Below are 27,627 nucleotides of genomic sequence, written 5' to 3'. Positions count from 1 at the left end.
CTGAGGTTGAAGAGGCGCTGCTGCGCCTTCTTCACGATGCTGTCTGTGTGAGTGGACCAATTCAGTTTGTCTGTGATGTGTATGCCGAGGAACTTAAAACTTGCTACTCTCTCCACTACTGTTCCATCGATGTGGATAGGGGGTGTTCCCTCTGCTGTTTCCTGAAGTCCACAATCATCTCCTTAGTTTTGTTGACGTTGAGTGTGAGGTTATTTTCCTGACACCACACTCCGAGGGCCCTCACCTCCTCCCTGTAGGCCGTCTCGTCGTTGTTGGTAATCAAGCCTACCACTGTTGTGTCGTCCGCAAACTTGATGATTGAGTTGGAGGCGTGCGTGGCCACGCAGTCGTGGGTGAACAGGGAGTACAGGAGAGGGCTCAGAACGCACCCTTGTGGGGCCCCAGTGTTGAGGATCAGCGGGGAGGAGATGTTGTTACCTACCCTCACCACCTGGGGGCGGCCCGTCAGGAAGTCCAGTACCCAGTTGCACAGGGCGGGGTCGAGACCCAGGGTCTCGAGCTTGATGACGAGCTTGGAGGTTACTATGGTGTTGAATGCCGAGCTGTAGTCGATGAACAGCATTCTCACATAGGTATTCCTCTTGTCCAGATGGGTTAGCTAGTGCTAGCTAACTACTGTAGAAAGCTACGGTATTGACAGGCATTGCTCACGGTTGCCTTTCAGCAGCTACCCAGAACACTGTAGGTAGTCTGGATAAATATGTGCTTGAAGGAAACGTTTTTGCTGAACAGATCATTGTTTAACATGACTTATTAGCTCATAGTGTTGCTTGATGGCTGTTTTGTTCGCATGGACAGCCACCACAAGCATAAAGATAAAGATGTGCTCTATTTTCCTGGTGTTTATTGTGCTATATATATTTTTTTTTAAACGTGAAAAAATGTAAAGCAACGTGTTTATTTAAACATGTAGCTAACATTAGTGCTTCTGCTATTTTAGGCATGGATATTTACACAACCATGCATGAAAGGGTTAATTTCGTGAGGCTATATTTTGCCAGCATGCCCCCTCTAATAGAAAGGTTTCTTATAGATGTTAGTGGGTCATCCACATTTTGAAAACGCATAGTCGTTAGTGCGCAGCGATCTGTGTTTGTGAGGTCGGTTTGGTTTGTTTGACTATTTAAAAAAAGTCATGATTTCGGGTTCGATAATAACACCACATAATGAAACATTGAATAAAATGTCCATGATAGTAGTGACTATGATTACTGCTTATCACTTAACCATTTATTCACATTATTTTACTTCAATGCAATATTTCATTTGTGTATATTACATATGTTTTATTTGATGACTTTCATTTCAAGTCATCTCATCTCTATAGAGCTGCTTGCTGTCTGACAAAATCAGACAGTTTACTTCAATGTGAACAAGGCATACTTTTTTGACTGCTGAATACCAACTGTCAATTTCAGGTAGAGATACTTTTCTGTATGTGGATTCGGCTATGTCAGCACAAGAACGGTTCGTTTGGAGCTTCATGAAATGGGTTTCCATGGCCAAGTAGCCGCACACAAGCATACGATCACCATGCACAATGCCAAGCGTCAGCTAGAGTGGTGTAAAGCTCGCTGCCATTGGACTCTGGAATGATGAATCATGCTTCACCATCTGGCAGTCCGATGGGCGAATCTGAGTTTGGCGGATGCCAGGAGAACGCTACCTTCCTGAATGTATAGTGCCAACTGTTAAGTTTGGTGGAGGATGAATAATGGTCTGGGGCTGTTTTTCATGAGTGGAGGCTGTTGTAGCAGCAATGTGTGCGTATTAATGCCCACAATTTTGGAATGAGATGTTCGACGAGCAGGTGTCCACATACTTTTGGTCGTGTAGTGTACCTCGTGAAGCAACTGCTCTCCTTTCAATCGGGCTTTCTTGTCTCTTTAATGTAGCAAGCTAAAAGAAACACAGATGGACAAGTAGGCATGCAATGGATTATGGTCAATATAAGTAAATTCCACGTCTATGTAGAATTCACCTTTTGGAAACTACAACTCCCTACTACATCGAACAGTTCGGGCTTGATATCATTTGTCTCTAGAGAAACTGCGCGATATGCGTATTGATATCACAGAAAAAACCTGAACGAAATGCCTTGTTTAAAAAAAACAACTGGGTTTCGGGTTAATCACTCAGCACTAATAGTCATTCACAGGCGCACAGCGTCGTCACCTTTTAACCCTTCATCTATTGATAGCTAGTTATATTTGAAAATGCATCTAATGTTACATTTTAAACGATGTCTACAATCTAATGCCTGCTTGTCATCCTTTTCATTTGACAGCATGGCTGATTACCTGATCAGTGGTGGTACGGGCTATGTCCCAGAAGACGGACTCTCCGCACAACAGCTTTTCTCCGTTGGAGACGGCCTCACCTACAAGTAAGTTCAGTTCAACCACAATACAAATGCCAAATAGAACCGTATTGTACAAGTACACTCTCGAACTGTCCAAACCTAAGCGCAAGCGATGATGGACGATATGCGGGCGGCGCTTTGTAATGATGGCCAACACGTTTTGAATCGCAGATCTGCTCAACAACAGTCTGTTGTCGCTGATGGTCAAACGGCAGAAGAGCTATGCTCTAAAGGCGACGGGTTGACTTACAAGTGAGTAAAACGGTTGACTTTTCAACCATTTTGACACTATATACACTATACTGTAAAAACCTATTGTCTCCAAACGACGAGTTCATATAGGGGAAGCAAATGATTGTCTCATTAAAAATAGATTTGAATCAATAAAGTACCTTGTTGATGAATTTGGCAGAAGTAAACACCACATTCGTCACCAATTGTATTATTTTAATTTTTAGCTTGCTGAGAAAAACACTGATCTGTACAGATGAATGAGTAGGACAGGGGTGGTGGGGATTGATTGCTTATTAACCTGATCTGTACAGATGAATGAGTAGGACAGGGGTGGTGGGGGTTGATTGCTTATTAACCTGATCTGTACAGATGAATGAGTAGGACAGGGGTGGTGGGGGTTGATTGCTTATTAACCTGATCTGTACAGATGAATGAGTAGGACAGGGGTGGTGGGGGTTGATTGCTTATTAACCTGATCTGTACAGATGAATAAGTAGGACAGGGGTGGTGGGGGTTGATTGCTTATTAACCTGATCTGTACAGATGAATGAGTAGGACAGGGGTGGTGGGGGTTGATTGCTTATTAACCTGATCTGTACAGATGAATGAGTAGGACAGGGGTGGTGGGGGTTGATTGCTTATTAACCTGATCTGTACCATAGGATGATATTTGCTTCCGGTAATGATATGACTGTATCTTGAACTTCCTCTGAAGAATCATAGTGCATGAACTGCTATTTGATTCTTTGAGACATTCAATCACTATCTAATCTATCTAGTAATGACATCTGACTGCACTCATATCCTCAGGCCCTTTCTTTATCTGCTCATTTCATATTCACTTGTTTTTACTTTCACTGAATAACCCTCAATCCACTTTCACTCTGTAAAACTAACTTGATTTCAACAAGCAAAGCATTGGGCTGCCCCAATATGGCAGACGGTCATTGCATTGGTATGTTGCCACAGCAAGCTACTTCACTAATTTCACCCCTTTGCCCAAGACTGTTGCCCAAAATTCTTTGCATCGTTTTGCTTCTTGAACATACCTCTGGCTAGAGGACTTGACAAAAATGACTAACTGCTGTAAAAATGCTTCCAACAACTACTTGTTAAAATAGAGTATCATTCACGTCCTTGTGTTGATGTTGTACCCTATGTCTTCTGACTATATGTGTCTGCATCCCAAATGGTACCCTGTCCCCTACATAGTGAATTACTTTTGACCATAGGGAATAGGGTGCCATTTAGTACAGAACCTATGTTACAGATTAAATGGATACCGTAGGGCCTCCCAAGTGGTGGGGCAGTGCTCTGGCGAGCCGGGTGCTTGCAAGCTGACACGGTAGCCAGTTGGACGGTCTTTCCTCCGACTCATTGGTGCAGCTGGCCTCCGGGTTAAGCGAGCAGTGTGTAAAGAAGCAGTGCGGCTTGGCAGGGTCGTGTTTCGGAAGACTCATGGCTCTCGAACTTCACCTAAACAGAGTCCGTAGGGGAGTTGCAGCAATCGTACAAGACTCTAACCACCAATGGAATATCATGAAATTGGGGAGACAAAAGGGGGTAAAAGTTGAAAAAAAATCTATATTAAATGGATACCCTGTTCATTCTAAACCGAATATGTGGCGTTTGTGAGACAAAAAATATTTAGACAACAAGCAGGTACAACTCAACTATTTTGTTTCTTACAGTTTAACACTACTCGCTCCTGTAAGTTGCTCTGGATAAGAACGTTTGCTAAATGACTAAATGTCATGGTTCAGACTTAAAATCCACACAATAAGTGTATTCACTATTTACACTACACATTTGAATGGAGAGTTAGTCCCAGTACACAGGGGTTAATTGATTAGGTAATGTATGTGTGTGTGTGATACCGGCGCGTCCCTCCACTCCTTAATGAAGCACGTCCTGCTTAAAGGCAAGGCAGAGCACATGACTAGCCCGAGGTACTGTCATGTGAGCGTCTCGGGGGACGACATCAGAGGGCGTGAGGATGCCCTCCTTTTCACCACATCTGTGCCCGTATTACCTGTATCATACAGCTGTGTCTCCACCATGGCAACCACAGACAACTGCCTCACAAACATGGCAACCCAGGATGGTAGCGACAGTGGCTCATTCTCAATTCGTCTTTCCCCATCTCCTCGGCTCCTTTTTAACCCTATTAAAGGAGAGGGTCTAAAGTCACTCCCCTCTGACTTTCTTCTCCAATGTATTTTGAGAGGGAGGCGGGGAGAGGGGATGCAAGGAATCGAAGGCATGATAAATTGAGAAAGCCAGATGTGTTCTCACTGGATCTAAGGCCTACTGGCTTTGAGTTGTTTGCTTACCTGTTGCTGCTGTAATCTGGCAGGCTTACTGTCCACACAAACACGCTGGAGCTGAATACACGCTCCCTTATTAAAGTGTTCGCCAGGGTGAGCTGAGATACTCTGTCAGGGTCTCAAGGCCATTTCACCAAGCTGGATCAGGGTGAGCTGAGATACTCTGTCAGGGTCTCAAGGCCATTTCACCAAGCTGGATCAGGGTGAGCTGAGATACTCTGTCAGTGTCTCAAGGCCATTTCACCAAGCTGGATCAGGGTGAGCTGAGATACTCTGTCAGTGTCTCAAGGCCATTTCACCAAGCTGGATCAGGGTGAGCTGAGATACTCTGTCAGGGTCTCAAGACCATTTCACCAAGCTGGATCAGGGTGAGCTGAGATACTCTGTCAGTGTCTCAAGGCCATTTCACCAAGCTGGATCAGGGTGAGCTGAGATACTCTGTCAGTGTCTCAAGGCCATTTCACCAAGCTGGATCAGGGTGAGCTGAGATACTCTGTCAGTGTCTCAAGGCCATTTCACCAAGCTGGATCAGGGTGAGCTGAGATACTCTGTCAGGGTCTCAAGGCCATTTCACCAAGCTGGATCAGGGTGAGCTGAGATACTCTGTCAGTGTCTCAAGGCCATTTCACCAAGCTGGATCAGGGTGAGCTGAGATACTCTGTCAGGGTCTCAAGGCCATTTCACCAAGCTGGACCAATATTCTTTCAGCAACTCAACATTATCTAGTACAGCAGACGATTCTGCTGCATGTTATTATCATATATTACCCCTGTCATAAAGAATTCATCAATGCAGTAATTTTCTGTCAATGGCTTCATGGGAGGATTCCATGACAATGTCTTATGATCACAGCCACCTAATCATCCTCGGCTTCTAATTAGCCACGTTCAAGCCCCCTCATCTCTCCAACGCAATTCTCCCCCGGGACATTGGTGTAGAAGACAATGTATTCTCAATCCACTTACGTGGCAAAGGGACGAGAAATGAAAAGATTACAATCGTGACATAATTCTTCATGTGTAGTGCACTGCCTTTGCAGAAGTGTAGAACTGCGTTATGAAGTAGTGCTATCCAGGCTTGTGTCAAATTGTCTGCATGAAATGAAGATGAATCAAGTCGCACCCAGCATTACGAGGGCCCGAAGCGGTTTTAATAACAGAACTGTCAGGCAATAGATATTTATACATTAATAGTATGCAAGACTAGACAGGCAAGTGCACTCTAAATCAGACCTACCCACTTTCTCTACTTAGTGGCTGAAGGGTCATAATAATGTCTAACTCGGTCAGTTTGTGGTTGTCTACAGCACTTGTGTGGCCGAAATGGCATCATGCATTTGTCCACATTCAACATTCGAATGCACACCATATTGAAAGGTAGCCAGTGTTGTCTTTGGTATTTAAAACCCTAATGTGTCATGTGTGCCAAGTCACACTCTAGTTAGTTCTTCTCAAATGCCGTTTATAATAATTTACTACTGTGGACAAAACATACATTTTGAACCTGGACAAAAAAACAATTTAATTGCTTTTAGGTGTGCCATCTCCACAAGGGAAGTCCTAATCTAGGTCTTACTCATCAAGATCCCATTTTCCACATATTTTCTGTTGCATTCTGGGTCAACCTGGCCACTTAACTTCTTAGTGATCCCTTCGCTCGCCAATCCGTTAACGGGATTGATTTGACAAAACCCAGTGAAATAGCAGCGCGCCAAATTCAAAAACAGAAATACTCATCATAATAATTAATGAATCATACAAGTGTTATACATCGGTTTAAAGATGAACTTCTTGTTAATCCAGCCACAGTGTCAGATTTCAAAAAGGCTTTACGGCGAAAGCAAACCATGCTATTATTTGTGGACAGCATCCCATCAAACAAACTCATGAAAATCACATTTCAGCCCGCCAGGCGCGACACAAAAGTCAGAAATAACGATATAATTCATGCCTTACCTTTGAAGATCTTCTGTTGGCACTCCAATATGTCCATTAAACATCACAAATGGTCATTTTGTTTGATAAATTGTCGTTATATCTCCAAAATATCCATTTATTTGGCGCGTTTGATCCAGAAAAACACCGGTTCCAACACACAACATGACTACAAAGTATCCAATATAGTCACCTGTAAATTTGATCCAAACATTTAAAACAACTTTCCTAATACAACTTTAGGTATTTTTAAACGTAAATAATCGATAAAATTTAAGACAGGATAAACTGTGTTCAATACCGGACGAAAACACAGTGGAGCGAGCTTTCGGGTCGCGCGCCCCAACCACAACAGTACACTAGACTTGACCCTCGTTCTGAACAGCCCTACTCCTTCATTTCTCAAAGGAAAAACATCAACCAATTTCTAAAGGCTGTTGACATCTAGTGGAAGCGATAGGATCTGCAAGCAAGTGTCTTAGAAATCTAGATCCACATAGAAAACCCATTGAAAAGAGTGACCTCAAGTTTTTTCCTGGATGGTTTGTCCTCGGGGTTTCGCCTGCCAAATAAGTTATGCTATACTCACAGACATAATTTTAACAGTGTTAGAAACTTTAGTGTTTTCTATCCAAATCTACCAATTATATGCATATCGGATATTCTGGGGCTGAGTAGCAGGCAGTTTACTTTGGGCGCGCTTTTCATCCGAACGTCAAAATACTGCCCCCTAGCCTTAAGAAGTTTTAAGTATAGGTTACAGGTTAAACCCAAGTGACCACTGTAACTTGTATTCTGCAATGGAAATTGGTGGCAAATCCAAAAACTCGAAATAAATGAAATGGCTACTTATCAACTGATCCAGTGACACTTTCTACCATTTGGCTCATGCTGGTTAGGGTTAGGTCTGGCTATTGCGAGCTGATCCAGAATCAGCGGAGTTTTGTGGTTTCTTTAAATACTGGCAGATGTTTTCCCCTCTGTCTCCCTGTCCCAGACTGTGTTGATGTTTGTGAGGTGTCTGGCGGTTGCAGACGCACTCCTCCCTGTCCCGTTTGGTAGACATATTTTAGGCCCCATCTTTTCACCCACACAGGCGGAGGAGAGGGGGGAATTGTCTGATGGATGATAAAGGCCAGGAGGCCATACTCTGTCACTGTTTTTGTTTCTCTCGCTCGCTCCTCCGGTTCTGATTTAGAGCCCATTCTCTCCTGCACCTCTCCCTCTTATTCTGGTTTTCACTTTTTCCCCATCTCTCTCTCTCTGACAGATTCACTTATTCGTCTCTCCCTCTCTGTCCAGTCTGTGTTTTCACACCCATCTGTGAAAAACACATCATCTTTCTTCATCATCCTTCTTTTTCCCTCTGTCTCATGCTCTCTACCGCTCTCTCTCTGCCTGCCATTGTGTTCATACAGTCTAAGAAATGAAGTTGAACCCCAGATGCTTTTGTCAAGCACTGGACTAACAGGGTGAGACAGTGTTTCTCTTTAGGGGCAGCTTGATCAGCGATCACTAGAGGGCGAACTTATGAACGTACAATTTTTGGGATCAAGACATTTTCTATTAGTTCTTAACGCAAACTCACTTGTAGTTTAGTTTATTCAAATTTATACAACAAGCAACATTCGCGTCAGACTCCTCAACCATTGCGAGAACTAGTTTCCCCTATATCGTTACCAGGCTCGGTCGAAGAAGCAGTTCTAGGGGCTAATTTGCACATATTCCCCTTGTGGCTTTCAACACTTCCTGCTTTGGACCCAACTCCTACATGGTGGAGGTACTTGTAAACTCTGAAATTGGTCGGGGAAAAGGGTGAGAGGTTTATAATAGGCCACTTCTGACCCATTGTCACCAGTTGGCTGGCAGTTGCATTGCACTGCACTATGGATCTTGTAGTCCTCTTGTGTTTAGCCATGACTACCTGTGAACCTTGACCCCTGACCTCTTGCTCTGTCTGTCTTTCAGCGACTTCCTGATTCTGCCGGGCTTCATTGATTTTGCCTCGGACGATGTGGTGAGTAGTCCTCTCTTCTCTGACTGTCAAGACCTTCCAGAAAGCTAAGACAATTCAATATGGGTTTTGAGCTACAGGCTACCCTTCGACCCATCTTCAGCCTACTGTTCTGTTCATGGGCTCAATTCCACTTTGTTCTGAGACCCTCTTCCCTAGCCCATTCCTCTTAAGTGTTCAGAGTAATGGGATAGAGTAATGGGTAGGTGCAAGCCATACGATGAAGGCTGCTCTTAGCCTGTTGAACTGGTTAGTGTCCTCCAGTTTTACATTATTTTTTTTCATATAACCAGGCAAGTCAGTTAAGAACAAATTATTATTTACAATGATGGCCTACCTGGGAACAGTGGGTTAACTGCCTTGTTCAGGGGCAGAACTACTAAATAAAAAACAACACATTTTTACCTTGTCAGCTCAGGGATTCGATCCAGCAACCTTTCGGTTACTGGCCCAACGCTCTAACCACTAGGCTACCTGCTGGTTACTAGCCCAACGCTCTAACCACTAGGCTACCTGCTGGTTACTGGCCCAGCGCTCTAACCACTAGGCTACCCGCTGGTTACTGGCCCAGCGCTCTAACCACTAGGCTACCTGCTGGTTACTAGCCCAACGCTCTAACCACTAGGCTACCTGCTGGTTACTAGCCCAACGCTCTAACCACTAGGCTACCTGCTGGTTACTAGCCCAACGCTCTAACCACTAGTCTACCCGCTGGTTACTGGCCCAGCGCTCGAACCACTAGGCTACCCGCTGGTTACTGGCCCAACGCTCTAACCACTAGGCTACCTGCTGGTTACTGGCCCAACGCTCTAACCACTAGGCTACCTGCTGGTTACTGGCCCAACGCTCTAACCACTAGGCTACCTGCTGGTTACTGGCCCAACGCTCTAACCACTAGGCTACCTGCTGGTTACTGGCTCAACGCTCGAACCACTAGGCTACCCGCTGGTTACTGGCCCAACGCTCTAACCACTAGGCTACCTGCTGGTTACTGGCCCAACGCTCTAACCACTAGGCTACCTGCTGGTTACTGGCCCAGCGCTCGGAACCACTAGGCTACCTGCTGGTTACTGGCCCAACGATCTAACCACTAGGCTACCTGCTGGTTACTGGCTCAACGCTCTAACCACTGGGCTACCTGCTGGTTACTGGCTCAACGCTCTAACCACTAGGCCGTCCCAGACTGGTCCCTCCAGATCTCTGAACACTACAGGGATAATGACTATGGGTGCACCAAGTGGGAGCAGTATTGCTTCTTACACATTCCTTATTATTTCAGCAGACACTCCTTGCCAGAGCCCCTTCTGAAACCAAAGCCTTTTTACAGTATGCTGTCCACACAGATGCACAAACAACCCTCTGCATTCAAAGCCAAAACCTCATTCTGTAATTGCAGATTTTCCAAAAATAATTTTTACTCTCAGCTTCCTTCGTCATCCCTAACCTCCTAGCCACCCTATTTTTACCAAGATGGCCTCCCACGCCTGGTCTCTCTGTCTCTCTCTCTGTATACGGTTGTGCCTGGTTGGTTGGTTGCTCACTCTTCTCTCAGGGGATGATGTGAGCGTTAATCTCAGGCTTTATGTGAAATCCCCCTGCCCTTCTCTCTCGTCCATCAGGAGTTTTTAATCTAATTGATATCTCTAATCTCCTTTTTGTCCAGACTAGAACACAGCCCTTGTTGCTGTGGAAGGTGCCTGTCTGCATTGTTGCAGTGGCGTTGTGGGTAGTCTCCGTAGGGTTTTAACATGGTCTATTTTCTTGACGGTGGAGTCAGTCTCTGGTAACTTGGATGAGCCTGTGTTTGTCGGTCTCAACTGTGAATACAGTCAAAGTTCATGCAATAATATTTGTTTAGATTGTAGTTTAAAATAGACCCCCCCACCCTCTTCCACACAGGGATGTTTTATACGTGTGAGGTGGGCCTCTGTCTGGTGTTTCAAAGGGCTGGTCACACCATGTGCAGAGGTGGTCTCTCAATTTTAAAGGTTAGCCCTTTGTAGAATTTGGCAGGGTGGTGCAGTTGAGCTAACAAAATGGCTGCCAGTGCCCCCCCCCCCCCCCCCCATTTCAGAATCACAATAGTTGGTATGGTAGTTTACATTTTCCAAAGATAAGGGAGGGAAGCTCTTAACGTCATAAAATGCATGCTCTGGTTTTCTCATGGGTGAGGAATGCCATGTTTTCCCTCCCAGCTGAGAAGACTGTGGAAGTGGCCGATTGTTTTATTTTAGAAAAGTGAACTTTCCCAGTGTGTTGGCAGATAGTTTCTAACAAGGTCACAGCCTGATTGTGCAAAACGTCTCCAGAAAGACTTGGGTCCCCTCAGTCACATGCATCAGTTTAGTCAAAGCAACATCGGTCTTGTCTCTCTGATGACAGATTTAAAAATATATATATTTTTATTTTTATTTAACTTGGCAAGTCCAGTTAAGAACAAATTCTTATTTACAATGACTGCCTAGCCTGGCCGAACCCAGACGTTGCTGGGCCAATTGTGCGCCGCCCTATGGGACTCCCAATCACTGCCGGATGTGATGCAGCTGCGCCATTCGGGAGCCCTTATAAAATGTAGCACCTGATAATTTACGTTTAGGCCAGATGGCGATGTCTGCTTTCCAGTTGCATGTTGTTTACTTGCTGTTGCAACTCTCATCTGAGACTTTGAGACTCATCGTCCAGTCAGCCATAGAAAGCATGCTTGAGAAACATGACCAAAAGCTGTCATTTTCCTTAGGCCAATCCACATAGGACAAACTTGCTTGTTGGAGCATGTCTGCCCCCTAGTGGACAACTGAGAAAGCAACCTTTACTATTACAAGCAATGATGGTCAAGGTTCTCTTTTCTTTATGAAGTAAATGACTTACACTCTGTATTAGAAATGAATAATATTGAGTATATTTCCTGTGTGGACATTTACACTCACTGCATCAGATTGAGGTATTACAATTGGGCCGACCAACCAGTGCTCCCGCACGGTGGCTAACCAGGCTATCTGCATTGTGTCCCACCCGCCAACCCCTCTTTTACGCTAATGCTACTCTCTGTTCATCATATATGCATAGTCACTTTAACCATACCTACATGTACATACTACCTCAATCAGCCTGACTAACCGGTGTCTCTATGTAGCCTCACTACTGTATGTAGCCTCACTACTGTATGTAGCCTGTCTTTTATGTACTGTTTTATTTCTTTAACTACCTATTGTTCACCTAATACCTTTTTTGCACTATTGTTTAGAGCCTGTAAGTAAGCATTTCACTGTAAGGTCTACACCTGTTGTATTCAGAGCACGTGACAAATAAATTTTGATTTGATTTAATATAATCTAGTGTGCTGAATGACTGATTTCCTAAACATGTTGTGGGTTATTGAGCCAATATGTCCCCCTTACTTTCTCCACCAGGACCTGACCTCTGCCCTGACCAGGAAGATCACCCTGAAGACGCCTCTCATCTCCTCCCCCATGGACACAGTCACAGAGTCATCGATGGCCATCGCCATGGCGGTGAGACCTTGCAGCCTGACATTCGAGCCAGTAAAATATATATATATATGTGTGTCCTTTATGCTAGAAATTACTGTGCGCTTTCCACATCCGTCACGTTCTAAGTGTTTTGTGTTGCTGGGGGAAACGTACCATAAACAGTATTCCGTCTCCCAAAGTTTTTATTTGTCGGGTGTTTTTGAATGCCTTTAGCTCATGGGAGGCATCGGCCTCATCCATCACAACTGCACCCCTGAATTCCAAGCCAACGAGGTCCGCAAGGTTAAGGTGAGACCCCATAAAAGCCTCTGAGAGCATTTACCCTTTGTAGTTAATGACTTGCATCATTTTATATTGATTGGTATTAAATGGGTTGCAGTGCATCTATACACACAATGGTTTATTAACAGATATTTGTTGTTTGTCCAGAGGTTTGAGCAGGGCTTCATCACAGACCCTCTTGTAATGAGCCCGCGTCACACGGTGGGGGACGTGTTCGAGGCCAAGACTCGCCACGGCTTCTCTGGCATCCCCGTCACCGAGACTGGCAAGATGGGCAGCAAGCTGGTGGGCATCATCACCTCCAGAGACATCGACTTCCTCTCCGAGAAGGACCACAGCCGACCACTGGAGGAGGTCATGACTAAGAGGGAGGAGCTAGTGGTGGCCCCAGCTGGTGTCAAGCTGAAAGAGGCTAACGACATTCTACAGCGAAGCAAAAAAGGTGAGCCAGTCGGTACAGTCCTTCTAGAAGTCTATTGTGGCCTGTTTTCTGGTACATTGTTCTATTGTATCATCCTCAACTTATTATTGATTAGATTGTCTTTGGTTTGCTGTACAAGGTCATTTATGAACTGTTTGAGGTTAGATGGCAGAATTACGAATTCTCTTCGCTCTCTCCTCCCCCCCCAACAGGTAAGCTGCCCATCGTGAACGACAGTGATGAGCTGGTGTCCATCATCGCCAGGACAGACTTGAAGAAGAACAGGGACTACCCCCTGGCCTCCAAAGACTCTCGCAAACAGCTGCTGTGCGGAGCCGCCATCGGCACCAGGGACGACGACAAGTACAGACTGGACCTACTGATGCAGGCTGGGGTCGACGTGGTCGTACTGGTGGGTTTGAGGTTATGGTTAGGATCCAGATGGGGTTTAGATTGCAGTAGATGGGAGGGTTCGGTTAGGGGTTGACCTTTTTCATACAGTTTTGGTGGTTAGGGGTTGACCTGTTCATACAGTTTTGGTGGACATGGTGGTTAGTGGTTAGGGGTTGGCCTGTTCATACAGTTTTGGTGGACATGGTGGTTAGTGGTTGACCTGTTCATACAGTTTTGGTGGACATGGTGGTTAGTGGTTGACCTGTTCATACAGTTTTGGTGGACATGGTGGTTAGGGGTTGACCTGTTCATACAGTTTTGGTGGACATGGTGGTTAGTGGTTGACCTGTTCATACAGTTTTGGTGGACATGGTGGTTAGTGGTTGACCTGTTCATACAGTTTTGGTGGACATGGTGGTTAGTGGTTGATCTGTTCATACAGTTTTGGTGGACATGGTGGTTAGTGGTTGATCTGTTCATACAGTTTTGGTGGACATGGTGGTTAGTGGTTGATCTGTTCATACAGTTTTGGTGGACATGGTGGTTAGGGGTTGACCTGTTCATACAGTTTTGGTGGACATGGTGGTTAGTGGTTGATCTGTTCATACAGTTTTGGTGGACATGGTGGTTAGGGGTTGATCTGTTCATACAGTTTTGGTGGACATGGTGGTTAGTGGTTGATCTGTTCATACAGTTTTGGTGGACATGGTGGTTAGTGGTTGATCTGTTCATACAGTTTTGGTGGACATGGTGGTTAGTGGTTGATCTGTTCATACAGTTTTGGTGGACATGGTGGTTAGTGGTTGACCTGTTCATACAGTTTTGGTGGACATGGTGGTTAGGGGTTGACCTGTTCATACAGTTTTGGTGGACATGGTGGTTAGTGGTTAGGGGTTGGCCTGTTCATACAGTTTTGGTGAACATGGTGGTTAGTGGTTGACCTGTTCATACAGTTTTGGTGGACATGGTGGTTAGGATCTGTTCATACAGTTTTGGTGGACATGGTGGTTAGGGGTTGACCTGTTCATACAGTTTTGGTGGACATGGTGGTTAGGGGTTGACCTGTTCATACAGTTTTGGTGGACATGGTGGTTAGGGGTTGACCTGTTCATACAGTTTTGGTGGACATGGTGGTTAGTGGTTGATCTGTTCATACAGTTTTGGTGGACATGGTGGTTAGTGGTTGATCTGTTCATACAGTTTTGGTGGACATGGTGGTTAGTGGTTGATCTGTTCATACAGTTTTGGTGGACATGGTGGTTAGGGGTTGACCTGTTCATACAGTTTTGGTGGACATGGTGGTTAGTGGTTGATCTGTTCATACAGTTTTGGTGGACATGGTGGTTAGGGGTTGATCTGTTCATACAGTTTTGGTGGACATGGTGGTTAGTGGTTGATCTGTTCATACAGTTTTGGTGGACATGGTGGTTAGTGGTTGATCTGTTCATACAGTTTTGGTGGACATGGTGGTTAGTGGTTGATCTGTTCATACAGTTTTGGTGGACATGGTGGTTAGTGGTTGATCTGTTCATACAGTTTTGGTGGACATGGTGGTTAGTGGTTGATCTGTTCATACAGTTTTGGTGGACATGGTGGTTAGTGGTTGACCTGTTCATACAGTTTTGGTGGACATGGTGGTTAGGGGTTGACCTGTTCATACAGTTTTGGTGGACATGGTGGTTAGTGGTTAGGGGTTTTGTTCATACAGTTTTGGTGAACATGGTGGTTAGTGGTTGACCTGTTCATACAGTTTTGGTGGACATGGTGGTTAGGGGTTGATCTGTTCATACAGTTTTGGTGGACATGGTGGTTAGGGGTTGACCTGTTCATACAGTTTTGGTGGACATGGTGGTTAGGGGTTGACCTGTTCATACAGTTTTGGTGGACATGGTGGTTAGGGGTTGACCTGTTCATTTTTGGTGGACATGGTGGTTAGTGGTTGATCTTTTCATACAGTTTTGGTGGACATGGTGGTTAGTGGTTGATCTTTTCATACAGTTTTGGTGGACATGGTGGTTAGTGGTTGATCTGTTCATACAGTTTTGGTGGACATGGTGGTTAGTGGTTGATCTTTTCATACAGTTTTGGTGGACATGGTGGTTAGTGGTTGACCTGTTCATACAGTTTTGGTGGACATGGTGGTTAGTGGTTGACCTGTTCATACAGTTTTGGTGGACATGGTGGTTAGGGGCGAGTTACGGTTGGGTTTCAGGTCTAAATGGCAGTAGACCGTGGCACTGCATTGCAGACATGACTTGTTTTCTCTGTTTCTGCAGGATTCCTCACAAGGCAACTCTGTGTATCAGGTCAACATGATCAACTACATCAAACAGAAGTACAGCGAGCTGCAGGTGGTGGGAGGGAACGGTGAGAGAGTGGAGCGCTGGGACAGGATTTATCACTATTTGACACTTCCAGCCATCCAGTTTCAGATCTTTGAGAGGCTATCAAGATCGGTCTTGGGGGGGAAATACATTAGACACTTATACACTTAACCTTCCTTTTCCTGCCTTCTGATGATGTTGTGTTGTCTCTTGTAGTGGTGACGGCAGCCCAGGCCAAGAACCTGATTGATGCAGGAGTGGACGCTCTGCGAGTGGGCATGGGCTGTGGCTCCATCTGTATCACCCAGGAAGGTAGTGAGCCCACCCCCTGATACTATCAGCGTTACAGGATCAATTCACATCTGAATGCAGGAGAGGATGTTGCTGGTTTTATATTTCAACCCACTTGCGGAATTGACTGAGTTGAAATGGAATTGACCCAACCCAGAATCTACACCTTGCGTGCTAAATGTTATGATATATGAGTGGAGTGATGTTAAATAGAAATGTGATAATACGCATAGGATTCTCTACCCATAGCAGCTGGCTTTGGATCAGTTCTAATGTAAGGTCAACCACTGAAGCTACACAGCAAAACTGGAGAAGGATCAGAGCAGCGAGTAACCAACCAAGATGCTATGTTGGTTGCTAGTCTCTGTCGCCGTGGTGATTTATGAAGGTTCTGCTCTTGGTTACCGTGGCGACGACTTTCTCCACAGCATTACGTTCAGCAAATAAAGGCAAACGTTTTTCAGGCGCAAAACAAACATCCTTATTGGAAGAACATATTCAATCCTTTTATTTTTTAACTGAACACCTTGATTCTGATATTACTTCCGTAAAAAAATCCATCCATCCATCGGGCCCAACTGAACACCGCCTGACTACACCGGTCATAAGATATGTTACCATGGTAAGGTGACGCATTTCCTGTCTCCGTCTGCCGTAGTGATGGCGTGCGGGCGGCCTCAGGGCACCTCGGTGTATAAGGTGGCAGAGTATGCTAGACGTTTCGGGGTGCCAGTCATCGCAGACGGCGGCATTCAGACCGTGGGCCACGTGGTCAAGGCTCTCTCACTCGGGGCCTCCACAGGTACCTTTCATTCACTTGTTAATTCATGCGTTCACTCTTTCATAGTCATGCATTCATTACCATTCACTCTTCTGTTGTCACTTATTCACCCATTCATTCATTCATTGGCTTAATCCTTCATGAACCCCTTTTAAAGCATGCACTAGGTCAATGTGGTTAATTTCATAGGCTAGAATAGGTGTATAGTAGGGCTGTCCAATGTCGGTCCTGGAGGGCCCAAACACTTCTGGTTTTCATCCTCTGCTTCTAATCAGGGACTAATTCAGACCTGGGACACCAAGTGAGTGCAATTAACTACCAGGTAGATCCAGAAACCAGAAGTTTTTCAGCCCTTCAGGAACAGCCCAGGTCTATAGTCTTACAGTATCTTCATGTCTTTGGGCTAGTTTTCTGTTTCTCACTGTTGATCTCACGTCTATTCCTCTAATCCACTGTTGATCTCACCTCTATTCCTCTAATCCACTGTTGATCTCACCTCTATTCCTCTAATCCACTGTTGATCTCACCTCTATTCCTCTAATCCACTGTTGATCTCACGTCTATTCCTCTAATCCACTGTTGATCTCACGTCTATTCCTCTAATCCACTGTTGATCTCACGTCTGTTCCTCTAATCCACTGTTGATCTCACGTCTATTCCTCTAATCCACTGTTGATCTCACGTCTATTCCTCTAATCCACTGTTGATCTCACCTCTATTCCTCTAATCCACTGTTGATCTCACCTCTATTCCTCTAATCCACTGTTGATCTCACCTCTATTCCTCTAATCCACTGTTGATCTCACCTCTATTCCTCTAATCCACTGTTGATCTCACGTCTATTCCTCTAATCCACTGTTGATCTCACGTCTATTCCTCTAATCCACTGTTGATCTCACGTCTATTCCTCTAATCCACTGTTGATCTCACGTCTATTCCTCTAATCCACTGTTGATCTCACGTCTATTCCTCTAATCCACTGTTGATCTCACCTCTATTCCTCTAATTCACTGTTGATCTCACCTCTATTCCTCTAATTCACTGTTGATCTCACCTCTATTCCTCTAATCCACTGTTGATCTCACGTCTATTCCTCTAATCCACTGTTGATCTCACGTCTATTCCTCTAATCCACTGTTGATATCACGTCTATTCCTCTAATCCACTGTTGATCTCACGTCTATTCTCTAATCCACTGTTGATCTCACGTCTATTCCTCTAATCCACTGTTGATCTCACGTCTATTCCTCTAATCCACTGTTGATCTCACGTCTATTCCTCTAATCCACTGTTGATCTCACGTCTATTCCTCTAATCCACTGTTGATCTCACGTCTATTCTTCTAATCCACTGTTGATCTCACGTCTATTCCTCTAATCCACTGTTGATCTCACGTCTATTCCTCTAATCCACTGTTGATCTCATGTCTATTCCTCTAATCCACTGTTGATCTCATGTCTATTCCTCTAATCCACTGTTGATCTCACGTTGATTCCTCTAATCCACTGTTGATCTCACGTCTATTCCTCTAATCCACTGTTGATCTCACGTCTATTCCTCTAATCCACTGTTGATCTCACGTCTATTCCTCTAATCCACTGTTGATCTCACGTCTATTCCTCTAATCCAATGTTGATCTCACCTCTATTCTCTAATTCACTGTTGATCTCACGTCCCCTCTAATCCACTGTTGATCTCACGTCTATTCCTCTAATCCACTGTTGATCTCACGTCTATTCCTCTAATCCACTGTTGATCTCACGTCTATTCCTCTAATCCACTGTTGATATCTCTGGATTCCTCTAATCCACTGTTGATCTCCGTCTATTCCTCTAATCCACTGTTGATCTCAGGTCTATTCCTCTAATCCACTGTTGATCTCACGTCTATTCCTCTAATCCACTGTCAGAGCTGATCTCACGTCTATTCCTCTAATCCACTGTTGATCTCATGTCTATTCCTCTAATCCACTGTTGATCTCATGTCTATTCCTCTAATTCATTCAAAGCTGATTGATGGTAATCAAAGCTAATGTAAAGCCAATGTCATATCGATGTAACAAAACACTAGCCGTAAACAATTAATTGGAGAAATGCTTATCAACCAATGACCTTGAGTTCTGACCCCTTCCGCCCCTCCCCAGTGATGATGGGCTATATTTTATGTCTGATTATACTTCTTCTCGGACATGTGCGGCTGAAGAAGTTGGTTTGGGCTCTCTGGACATTGGAGAAGAGCACCAGCAGCCACATTCAGGTAAGGACATCACACACTAGAGCTGCAGCCCAAATCACATCCTATTCCCTGGCCTGTATAGTGCACTACTTCTGACCAGGGGCCATAGGGAATAGGGTGCCATTTGGGACTAACTCTTGATCAGACACTACTAGAATTCATAGGAGGGTTGGAATGAAGACCAGGTAAACAAAGTTGTTGCACATCAACAGTTGCTGTTAATCGCTGTTGAATGAAATTTATATTTTATGTCTGATTATATACATGTATTTATTGGTTTGTCCTTCATTCAGATGGTTCACATTGTAATACAATATATGACAAATGTCATTTTCTCAAAACAAATGATGCCAACTTTCCTGGGTTTAAGCTGCTCTCTGTGCTCTCATTAGAGAATTTCGCTGTCCATCAGCAGTGTCTAACCCGTCTCTGTGTTCTGACTGGCTGATTCCACAGCAGTGTCTAACCCGTCTCTGTGTTCTGACTGTTTGATTCCACAGCAGTGTCTAACCCGTCTCTGTGTTCTGACTGTTTGATTCTACAGCAGTGTCTAACCCGTCTCTGTGTTCTGACTGGCTGATTCCACAGTGAAGGGGACAAGGTGAAGGTGGCTCAGGGTGTGTCCGGCTCTGTTCAGGACAAGGGCTCCATCCACAAGTTTATCCCCTACCTGATCGCTGGCATCCAACATGGCTGTCAGGACATTGGTGCCAAGAGTCTCTCTGTTCTACGGTGAGTTGTGTGTGAGGTAGAGGGGACCAGTGTTTGATCTCTGATAGTAGTGTGTGTGTGACTGAGTGATCTCTGATATTGTGTTGTTTTCCACAGCTCCATGATGTACTCTGGAGAGCTGAAGTTTGAGAAGAGGACCACGTCTGCTCAGGTGGAAGGAGGAGTCCATGGGCTTCACTCGTACGTTGGACTCTGTCTCCCACACACACACACACACACACACACACACACACACACACACACACACACACACACACACAGTGGAATTTAAATGTGTGTGTAGCAGTAGATAGACATGACTTTTCTACGACTGTGTTGCCTCTTTCTCAGACATCAGTCCTCTTTCTCTCTCTGTCTTTCACCATAGATGTTCTGTTGTTCCATGTAAGTACACGTGCATAGACCTGTGAAGTGAAGGGTGTGGCCTAGTGGTGGGCCCCACATCGCCATTTGCATGTAGAACAACTCTCCCCTTGTTTCTAAATTGAATGGCTAAGTTTGATCTTGTTGATGAAATGATCCAGGTGGGAAATGTAAATCTTACCTCTAGATAAGTGCTTCCCATCTTGATGTTTGAATCTGGCAGCTCGCCTATAAGGACGGCTAATATGGCGATGTGACGTTCCCCTTCAGACTATTATCTTGTTAGTGGGAGGGGGGGTGCTCGCCATTACGTATTTCATCTTTGAATGGGGATGAATTATGGGAAGCTTTGTTAGTCTCCTCTCTCTGTCCACTAGCCTCCTTCCATCCTCTCCTTCCCCAGTTATCCATAGGGCAGATAACCCTGTAATAAGTATACTGGCAAGATGATGGGGGATTGAATGGAATTGGTCAACCTTTGTTTTACAGTTGAATCAGTATCTTATTGCTTAGACAGATGGATAGCTGATGTAGTAGGAAAGGGTAATTGATCAGTTCTATCCGGTTGTTTTAGAGCAGGTGATAGGAATTGTTCTATGTGTTTTAGGTCAGGTGATAGGAATTGTTCTGTGTGTTTTAGGGCAGGTGATAGGAATTGTTTTGTGTGTTTTAGGGCAGGTGATAGGAATTGTTTTGTGTGTTTTAGGGCAGGTGACAGGAATTGTTTTGTGTGTTTTAGGGCAGGTGACAGGAATTGTTTTGTGTGTTTTAGGGCAGGTGATAGGAATTGTTCTGTGTGTTTTAGGGCAGGTGATAGGAATTGTTCTGTGTGTTTTAGAGCAGGTGTTAGGAATTGTTTTGTGTGGTCGTTATATTATTGATTATCATTAACTGATTGATGGTATCATTGTGTTTTCACGATGCCTTCTCTCTCTCTCTGTAGTTACGAGAAACGACTTTACTGATGGAGGGGCCAGAAAGAAGCGGACTAAGGCTGACCCCGACACCCCCACCCCCGTTGTGACCAAACGTAACCGCCACATCTGACACCCACCTCATCACTCTCCCTGCCGACTCCCCACACACCCCACGGGAGAGGTCTGGGGGGAACATCTGCAAAACAAACACCATCACCTGGGAAACAGGATTTTGCACTTACGAAGCGGAACATCAGGGTTTCCACCATAACCCCCTCCCAGAATACCGGTCCCCTTGGTGTGTGTGAGAGCGTGTTGAAGGAAGTATTTGATTGTGTGTGTGTGTGTGTGTGAGAGAGAGAGAGAGAGAGAGGGAGTGTGTGTGAGAGAGTGTGTGTGTGAGGACAAACTCAGTGAAGAAGGTGCTGTTTTGCAATCTTCCTCTTCCTGGTGAAACTGAGAGAGCCATGCTGTCACCCCTCTGTATTCTCTGGGATCTGCTCGTACCTCCACGTCAGAAGCCACAAACATCCCAATCAAACTATATATATATATGTGGAAAAACACTTGTCTTGCTACTCTGTGTGCAAGTGTATTGTGGCAATCCTCCTTTATCTATGTAGTTAGCTCTGTTTATGCAGAAAGATGTTAACTGCTTTGAGAAAAGTAGATTGTTCTGTTAAACTTTTGACTGTGATTTAACTGACAGACTCATTGGCTGGGACTCTAGACTAGGTAACATTCCCTCGCCGTAGTGGCCATGTCATACCCCCCTTAGTCGACGTGAACCAATAAACTAGTGGCCTATCACAATGCTTCTAGTGTGTTGAGAGCACGGTTGGGGCCAAAAGATAGACATCGGCCATAGATCAAGGAACGTTTTTAAAACCACAGTGCCGGTAAACAATGGGTAATACGATAATCTTTTAGACTGGAATGAAACGAGTTTAGAGAAAATGGTTTGATTTAAAAGCTGTAAAGCAGGGTTCCCCAACTGGCATCCCCCGTGCCAAATTTGACCCACGTGGTTTCATTTGCCCCCCCCCCCCCAAGTAAATAAATAAATGATTATTATGCTTGGAACAAAAGGGTGTAAGAACACCAGTTAATCAGAACCAAGTGATTTTAATTTTGGATATCTGTTCCCAAGTATTCCTACAGATAATACAGAGATGTCATCGTATACAAAATGTAAGCAAGGTTTGAAATGATTGTTTAAGTTATATTATATCTGTTTGGACCTCCTGCGGTCAATTTGCAGTCTACAAATGATTTGTAATTATGTTCCGGCCCCTGCCCATCCACCCAAGAAATCGTCCCGTGGTTGAATCTGGTTGACGATCTCTGCTGAAGAAAGTCCCAGTGGCTCGAAGGAGCATGAAGGGTTTTGATATGTATGCTTTTTAGTTTTTTAAAGCCTCAACACGGCTCTATTTATATTCCGCTTTTTTCTAATTCCGTACATACTGCCAAATGTATCAACATGCTCTCTGTGACACTTTGGTGTTATTAATACTAAAAGCCCAAATTTAAAGCTATGAATCGTCAGCAATGTAGTCCCTCGCTCCACCCCTGTCCCAGATTGTGGCACCAATTGCTAGCAGCTTTGACCTGCTCTGATTACCAGAGATATGCCTTGAAATGGGGGTTGATGATGACCGCACACGACGGAAAGTCTTAAATTCCCGTGAGAACTGTGTATGTGCATGGCGCTATACATCCTCCTCACCCCCTTTCTCACTGAGATACCGTATCTATATCATTCAGCTTGTGTAGGAATAGATTTTTCTAACGTTTTTCGTAAACAATGTTCTTTTTGCCAGATGTTTTTTTCAGAATGTCTCTAAGCTGTAGGGGTGACTTTCTTTCCGTTTTGTGCTAATGTACTTTGCCCTACCGGGACCTCACTTGACTAACAGTACTCTTACAGTTGACATGAATATTAAGTAAATATGTACATGAAGATGTATGGAGAATTATATACCTGTATCCTGTTTGAAACGGTTGTTTGCAGTCTCCCACCTTTAGTTCTGAAAATCCCCACTGAATATGAAACAGGCCTTGTTTACAATGGGATTACAACAGAAACCGGTCACTAACGCTGTAAAACAATAAAAGTCCAAATATGTTGATTTGTGGGTTGTTATTAAGGCTGGGAATTCCCAGGGACAATATATTATATATTATACAATATATTATCACGATACTTGTGTGCTGATACGATATGTATTGTGATTCAATGTTCCAAACACATTTCTCACCATGTGTCTGCTGCAGAGGGACAAGAGTCATGAGTTTTGATCAGTCGTCCACGACTTTCAAGTAAGTGTTGGATACAAACTGTCTACCTAATTTAAAAAGATGGAGATCAAACTATGAAGTAAAAATACTGGTGTTTTGGGGCAGGTACAGCCAACTGGTGCAAAAATAATATTGCGTTGTCAATAATATCCCCAAATGTAACGAGAAGATACGTTAAACATGACCTGAAACTTGGTGAAAACAAAACATGCACACTTAAATGTTGACATTTCTCTTTATTTAATCATGTTTTGAGTAAAGTATTTTTTTAAACATTAATAAAATACCAAGCGGCTCATATAAAATGTACTGTGTGTCAGTCCGAAGTTAAAGCACAATAGTATCGATGCTATCCTACCAGTATAGTTCACTGCTGCTCCGCTACAATGTTGCTGTTAGTTCAAATCAAGCTTTCCTTTATTGGATGGATCTTAAAGCACATCTCTAACATGTCTAATTCTTCATGTAGAGGCTCACAAACACAATTATATTTTACTGAATTGAAACAACTTGGCATTGAATAACAATCTTACACTATGAAAATGTAAAGTACAGTCCCGTGTAGCTCAGTTGGTAGAGCATGGTGCTGGCAACACCAGGGTTTGACTCCAACAGAGGACCAGTATGGAGAAGGGGAAAAAAAGTATGAGAATGTATGCACTCACAATCTGGATAAGAATATGCTAAAATATTAAAACGATTTCAGTAGTCGTTTATTAAGTGCTTATTTCAATCACAGTATTATTTATTTGAATGCAAAACGTTTAGTACAAATGTACTTTGCTTTCCTGCGCCCCTCTTGAAATGCACAGGAAAACGCAACTTTTATTAACGTATCAAACTTCATCATCCAATAGCAAATGTTGAAAAAATGTCACAAATTTCTCATTGGCATGTGGCACTTAAGACTCTTGTCAACATTCTCAAACAAACCCTCAGTTCATTTACGCACTGTTTTACCTTGCTTGACAATGAAGGCAAGCCTGATGAATCAAACCGCTCGTTGCTCCTTACAGATTGTGACGCCATCTTGAATCCTTCTTCACAACACCTTATTTCAGTCCAGTCCTCAGCCTTTAGCCCTTGACTGTTGAGAGCTCTGCCTACAGGTCAATTGTCTCACTGCAGATGCTCATCGCATCAATCTGTCTGCAGACATTGATGAACTCCTCTTGTACGGACCGGTCCACTTCAGACTCTAGGTCAAGACTCTCCTGTGAGGCTGACCCCAGTGTGTGATAGTATCTCTGCATGTGTGAGCCCTGGTGGCTGGAGGCTGTAATGCGGCTTGAGCTGCCGCCTAGGGATGAGGGTTGGGCGTGCCCCTCTGGGCTGGAACAGAGGACCAGAGAGGACCCTCCTAATGAGGGTCTGTACAGGGAGCAGGAGGAGGAACTTCCCCTCCAGTGTTCTGGGGAAGAGGAGTTGGAGGACAGGGAGGGAGATGGTGGAGCACCCAGGATGGTGTCGCCTGCCATAGGTCGGTTTGGTAGAGGGGTTGGGGGAGGAGGGGCCATCTCCACGCAGGAGGTCGTCCGGTACAGGCCTGGGTCAGCTGAGAGGGTCTCTCGAAGCACCTGGCCACCATTGGGCAGGGTGGACGTGGAGTAGGGGATGTTGAGTGACAGGTCACTGCAGCAAAAGGGTATGGACGGTCTGAAGAGGCTTATGGGAAAGAGGTCCTCGCTGAAGAGCGCCTCATCAATACTACGGCGCAGGTTGATGGGCGATGGCGGTCGCAGGTCAGCCGTGGAGTCGCTGGTGAAGGAGGAACCCCCGGACGCCTCTCCACCACACCTGTCCTCTGGCTTGCTGGAGCCAGGCAGATCCAAATTCAGGTCCAGGTCTCTGTAAGCCAAGGCCCGGTTGCTGTGGTACAGGAGGTCCAGGCCGTTCAAGCTGCTGCCTAGCCTTTCATCCATCAGCGTGTAGAGGGGCAGGCACTCTGTCTCCCCGTGCCCAATGTCGCAGATGGCCAGCTTCTCCTGCTGGCTCAGGGTCCACTGGTAGGTTCCCGACATAATGGGCGACTTAATCGCCAGCAGCTCCGTCCAGCAGCTTCCAGGCTGGGGAAGGTGGTCAGAGCAGTAGAGTGGTTGGGCCACAACCAGGGCTAGGGTGAGACAAACTCCGGCCTCACAAACCCTGCAGCTGAGCTGGAAGGTCCACCAAGGCCAGGGGCGGAACACATCTGCTCCTCCGGCGAGCCCCAGAGAGTGGAGCATGGCGTACAGCTGCAGCCCAGCGCAAGCCAGGCAGAATAGAGCCGAAAGGCACACTGTCGCAGCCGCACGGTCCCACTCCCTGCTCTCTGCAAATGGACAGCGGTTGTATCGCTCAGCTGGCGTGGGCGATGTGTTATTCAGGTGATAAATGTGCTTTGAGTCCGCCCGTACGTAGCAGAAAAACACAAAATAGGCGACCGATAGAAAAGAAACCAGCGCCACAAACGTTCCCCGGGAGATGAGCGAGATGAAGAGGCAGAAGGGTGCCCTCCTCTGGTAGAGCCTCAGCAGTGCTACAGGACCAAACGCTGCTGCGAAGTGCAGCAACACCAGACAGGCCAGGAAACAGGGTCTCTGGAAGGCTGAGTAGGATAGCTGCATCCTGGAGCGCATAGAGAGGAGCAGAAAGACCAGGCCGAAGGCTGCAGTCAGGCAGGGGAACGGGGCTTCGTAGAGCAGCAGGGAGGCCTCGGTGGAGGGCAGCCGGTCCTGGTGGCCGTAGGCATCGTAGAGTAGGGAGAAAGCCCTGGTACACCCTGCAGCCAGGAGGAAGACGCTGACCAGGGCGAAGTAGCCACAGCCGGAAGGGCAGCGCAGGGGCAGGCACAGCAGGTTGAGCGCCGAGGCCAGGGTCACCATGGCGAAGATGGAGCCCAGACCGTACACGTGTGCATCCCAGGCTAACCCCCAGGCGGCCATGGCACTGTTCCAATCAGAATGCAGGGATACGAACATGGGCCTGGCCGGAATCAGGAAGGGGTTATTTGATTGGTTGGCGGAGGGGGTGTTGGCGGTGGGGAGGACGTCAGAGGTGGTGGGCGGTGCCCAGGTGTCAGAGATGTTGCAGATTCCGGAACGTTCCTGATTGCAGTCTGGGAGGTAGGTGGCTTCACTGCCCGTCGGGTCGGACAGCCAGTCTTCAGCATCAGGAAGGTTACCTGAAAAAAACATGGGAAAATATTGAATTTCAATTTCGATTCCATAAAATGTTGATCGCTTCCCAAAAAGCAATTTATCATGAGGTTTGACGTAAAATCTACCTGTGGCCATCTGACCGTCCCAAATATAGATCAATGCCATATGCAGCAGCGTCTATACAGCGCAATGCTGCACAGACACATCGTCGTCAGTATGCTGTTTTCTGATAACAGCATAGTAATACAATTTACCAGCAGAGGGCAACACCCAAGAGAAACAGGCACACATGAGAATACACAGCGTTTACTCAACATTCGAGCCTAGACACTAATGGGCCGAGGGCCAAGTCTGTGAAAGTATGTGGGCTGAGGGCCAAGTCTGTGAAAGTATGTGGGCTGAGGGCCAAGTCTGTGAAAGTATGTGGGCTGAGGGCCAAGTCTGTGAAAGCATGTGGGCTGAGGGCCAAGTCTGTGAATGCATGTGTGCTGAGGGCCAAGTCTGTGAAAGCATGTGGATAAGGTCAATGCATGTATACTGGTAAGATCAATATATGGAAGATGACTTGGATGTGTGTACCTAGTAGTCATTACACACAAACAAATGCATCACGGATGGGCACCAGCGACAGTTTCCCTCGCACGGTTTTAGACTCTTCCTTTTCAAAGCGAGCTTTACAGACTTCGACAGCCAACATCTTACATGACGTCCATAATAGCCATTAGCCAAAGAATTATCCTCAATCAATGCCACTTCAGTAAAACAGATCAGCTAGGACATCAAACAGACCAGCGGGCACCCATTTATTTCCATGCTTCTCCTCACTCCTCCTATTGAAGACGTGAAAACACAAACAGGCCGAATTACATCTTGTATCCAGACACAGACACACAGCCTCATCAGTCATTCAAGCCCAGCCCTATCAGATATAATCTACAGGAGGTTGGTGGCACCTTAATGTGGGAGGACAGGCTCGTGGTAAAGGCTGGAGCAGAATCAATGGGATGGTATCATTCCGTTCGCCCCGTTCCAGACATTATTATGAGCCGTCCTCCCACCAGGCT

General features: G+C 45.4%; 2 protein-coding genes across 2 annotated transcripts in view; one reads left to right on the top strand and one right to left on the bottom strand.

The window, feature by feature from the left end:
- Positions 1 to 23,254, top strand: part of LOC135515403 (inosine-5'-monophosphate dehydrogenase 1b-like) — a 29,596-nt gene extending 6,342 nt beyond the window's left edge. The window contains exons 2-13 of the mRNA XM_064939079.1: positions 2,309 to 2,407; positions 8,847 to 8,895; positions 12,303 to 12,404; positions 12,597 to 12,671; positions 12,813 to 13,107; positions 13,299 to 13,498; positions 15,756 to 15,846; positions 16,020 to 16,115; positions 16,753 to 17,003; positions 19,697 to 19,842; positions 19,939 to 20,022; positions 21,149 to 23,254. Coding sequence (XP_064795151.1) covers positions 2,309 to 2,407; positions 8,847 to 8,895; positions 12,303 to 12,404; positions 12,597 to 12,671; positions 12,813 to 13,107; positions 13,299 to 13,498; positions 15,756 to 15,846; positions 16,020 to 16,115; positions 16,753 to 17,003; positions 19,697 to 19,842; positions 19,939 to 20,022; positions 21,149 to 21,170 — 1,510 coding nt within the window. The 3' untranslated portion in view covers positions 21,171 to 23,254. The remainder of the gene's footprint in view (positions 1 to 2,308; positions 2,408 to 8,846; positions 8,896 to 12,302; positions 12,405 to 12,596; positions 12,672 to 12,812; positions 13,108 to 13,298; positions 13,499 to 15,755; positions 15,847 to 16,019; positions 16,116 to 16,752; positions 17,004 to 19,696; positions 19,843 to 19,938; positions 20,023 to 21,148) is intronic.
- A 390-nt stretch (positions 23,255 to 23,644) lies between these two features.
- Positions 23,645 to 27,627, bottom strand: part of LOC135515703 (proline-rich transmembrane protein 4-like) — a 49,324-nt gene continuing 45,341 nt past the window's right edge. Inside the window, exon 3 of the mRNA XM_064939388.1 lies at positions 23,645 to 26,586. Coding sequence (XP_064795460.1) covers positions 24,527 to 26,586 — 2,060 coding nt within the window. The 3' untranslated portion in view covers positions 23,645 to 24,526. The remainder of the gene's footprint in view (positions 26,587 to 27,627) is intronic.

The sequence above is a fragment of the Oncorhynchus masou genome, chromosome 27 (genome assembly GCF_036934945.1).
Source record: "Oncorhynchus masou masou isolate Uvic2021 chromosome 27, UVic_Omas_1.1, whole genome shotgun sequence".
Taxonomy (NCBI): domain Eukaryota; kingdom Metazoa; phylum Chordata; class Actinopteri; order Salmoniformes; family Salmonidae; genus Oncorhynchus; species Oncorhynchus masou.
Note: the sequence above shows the minus strand (reverse complement) of the source record. Positions and strands in the feature narration are given on the sequence as shown.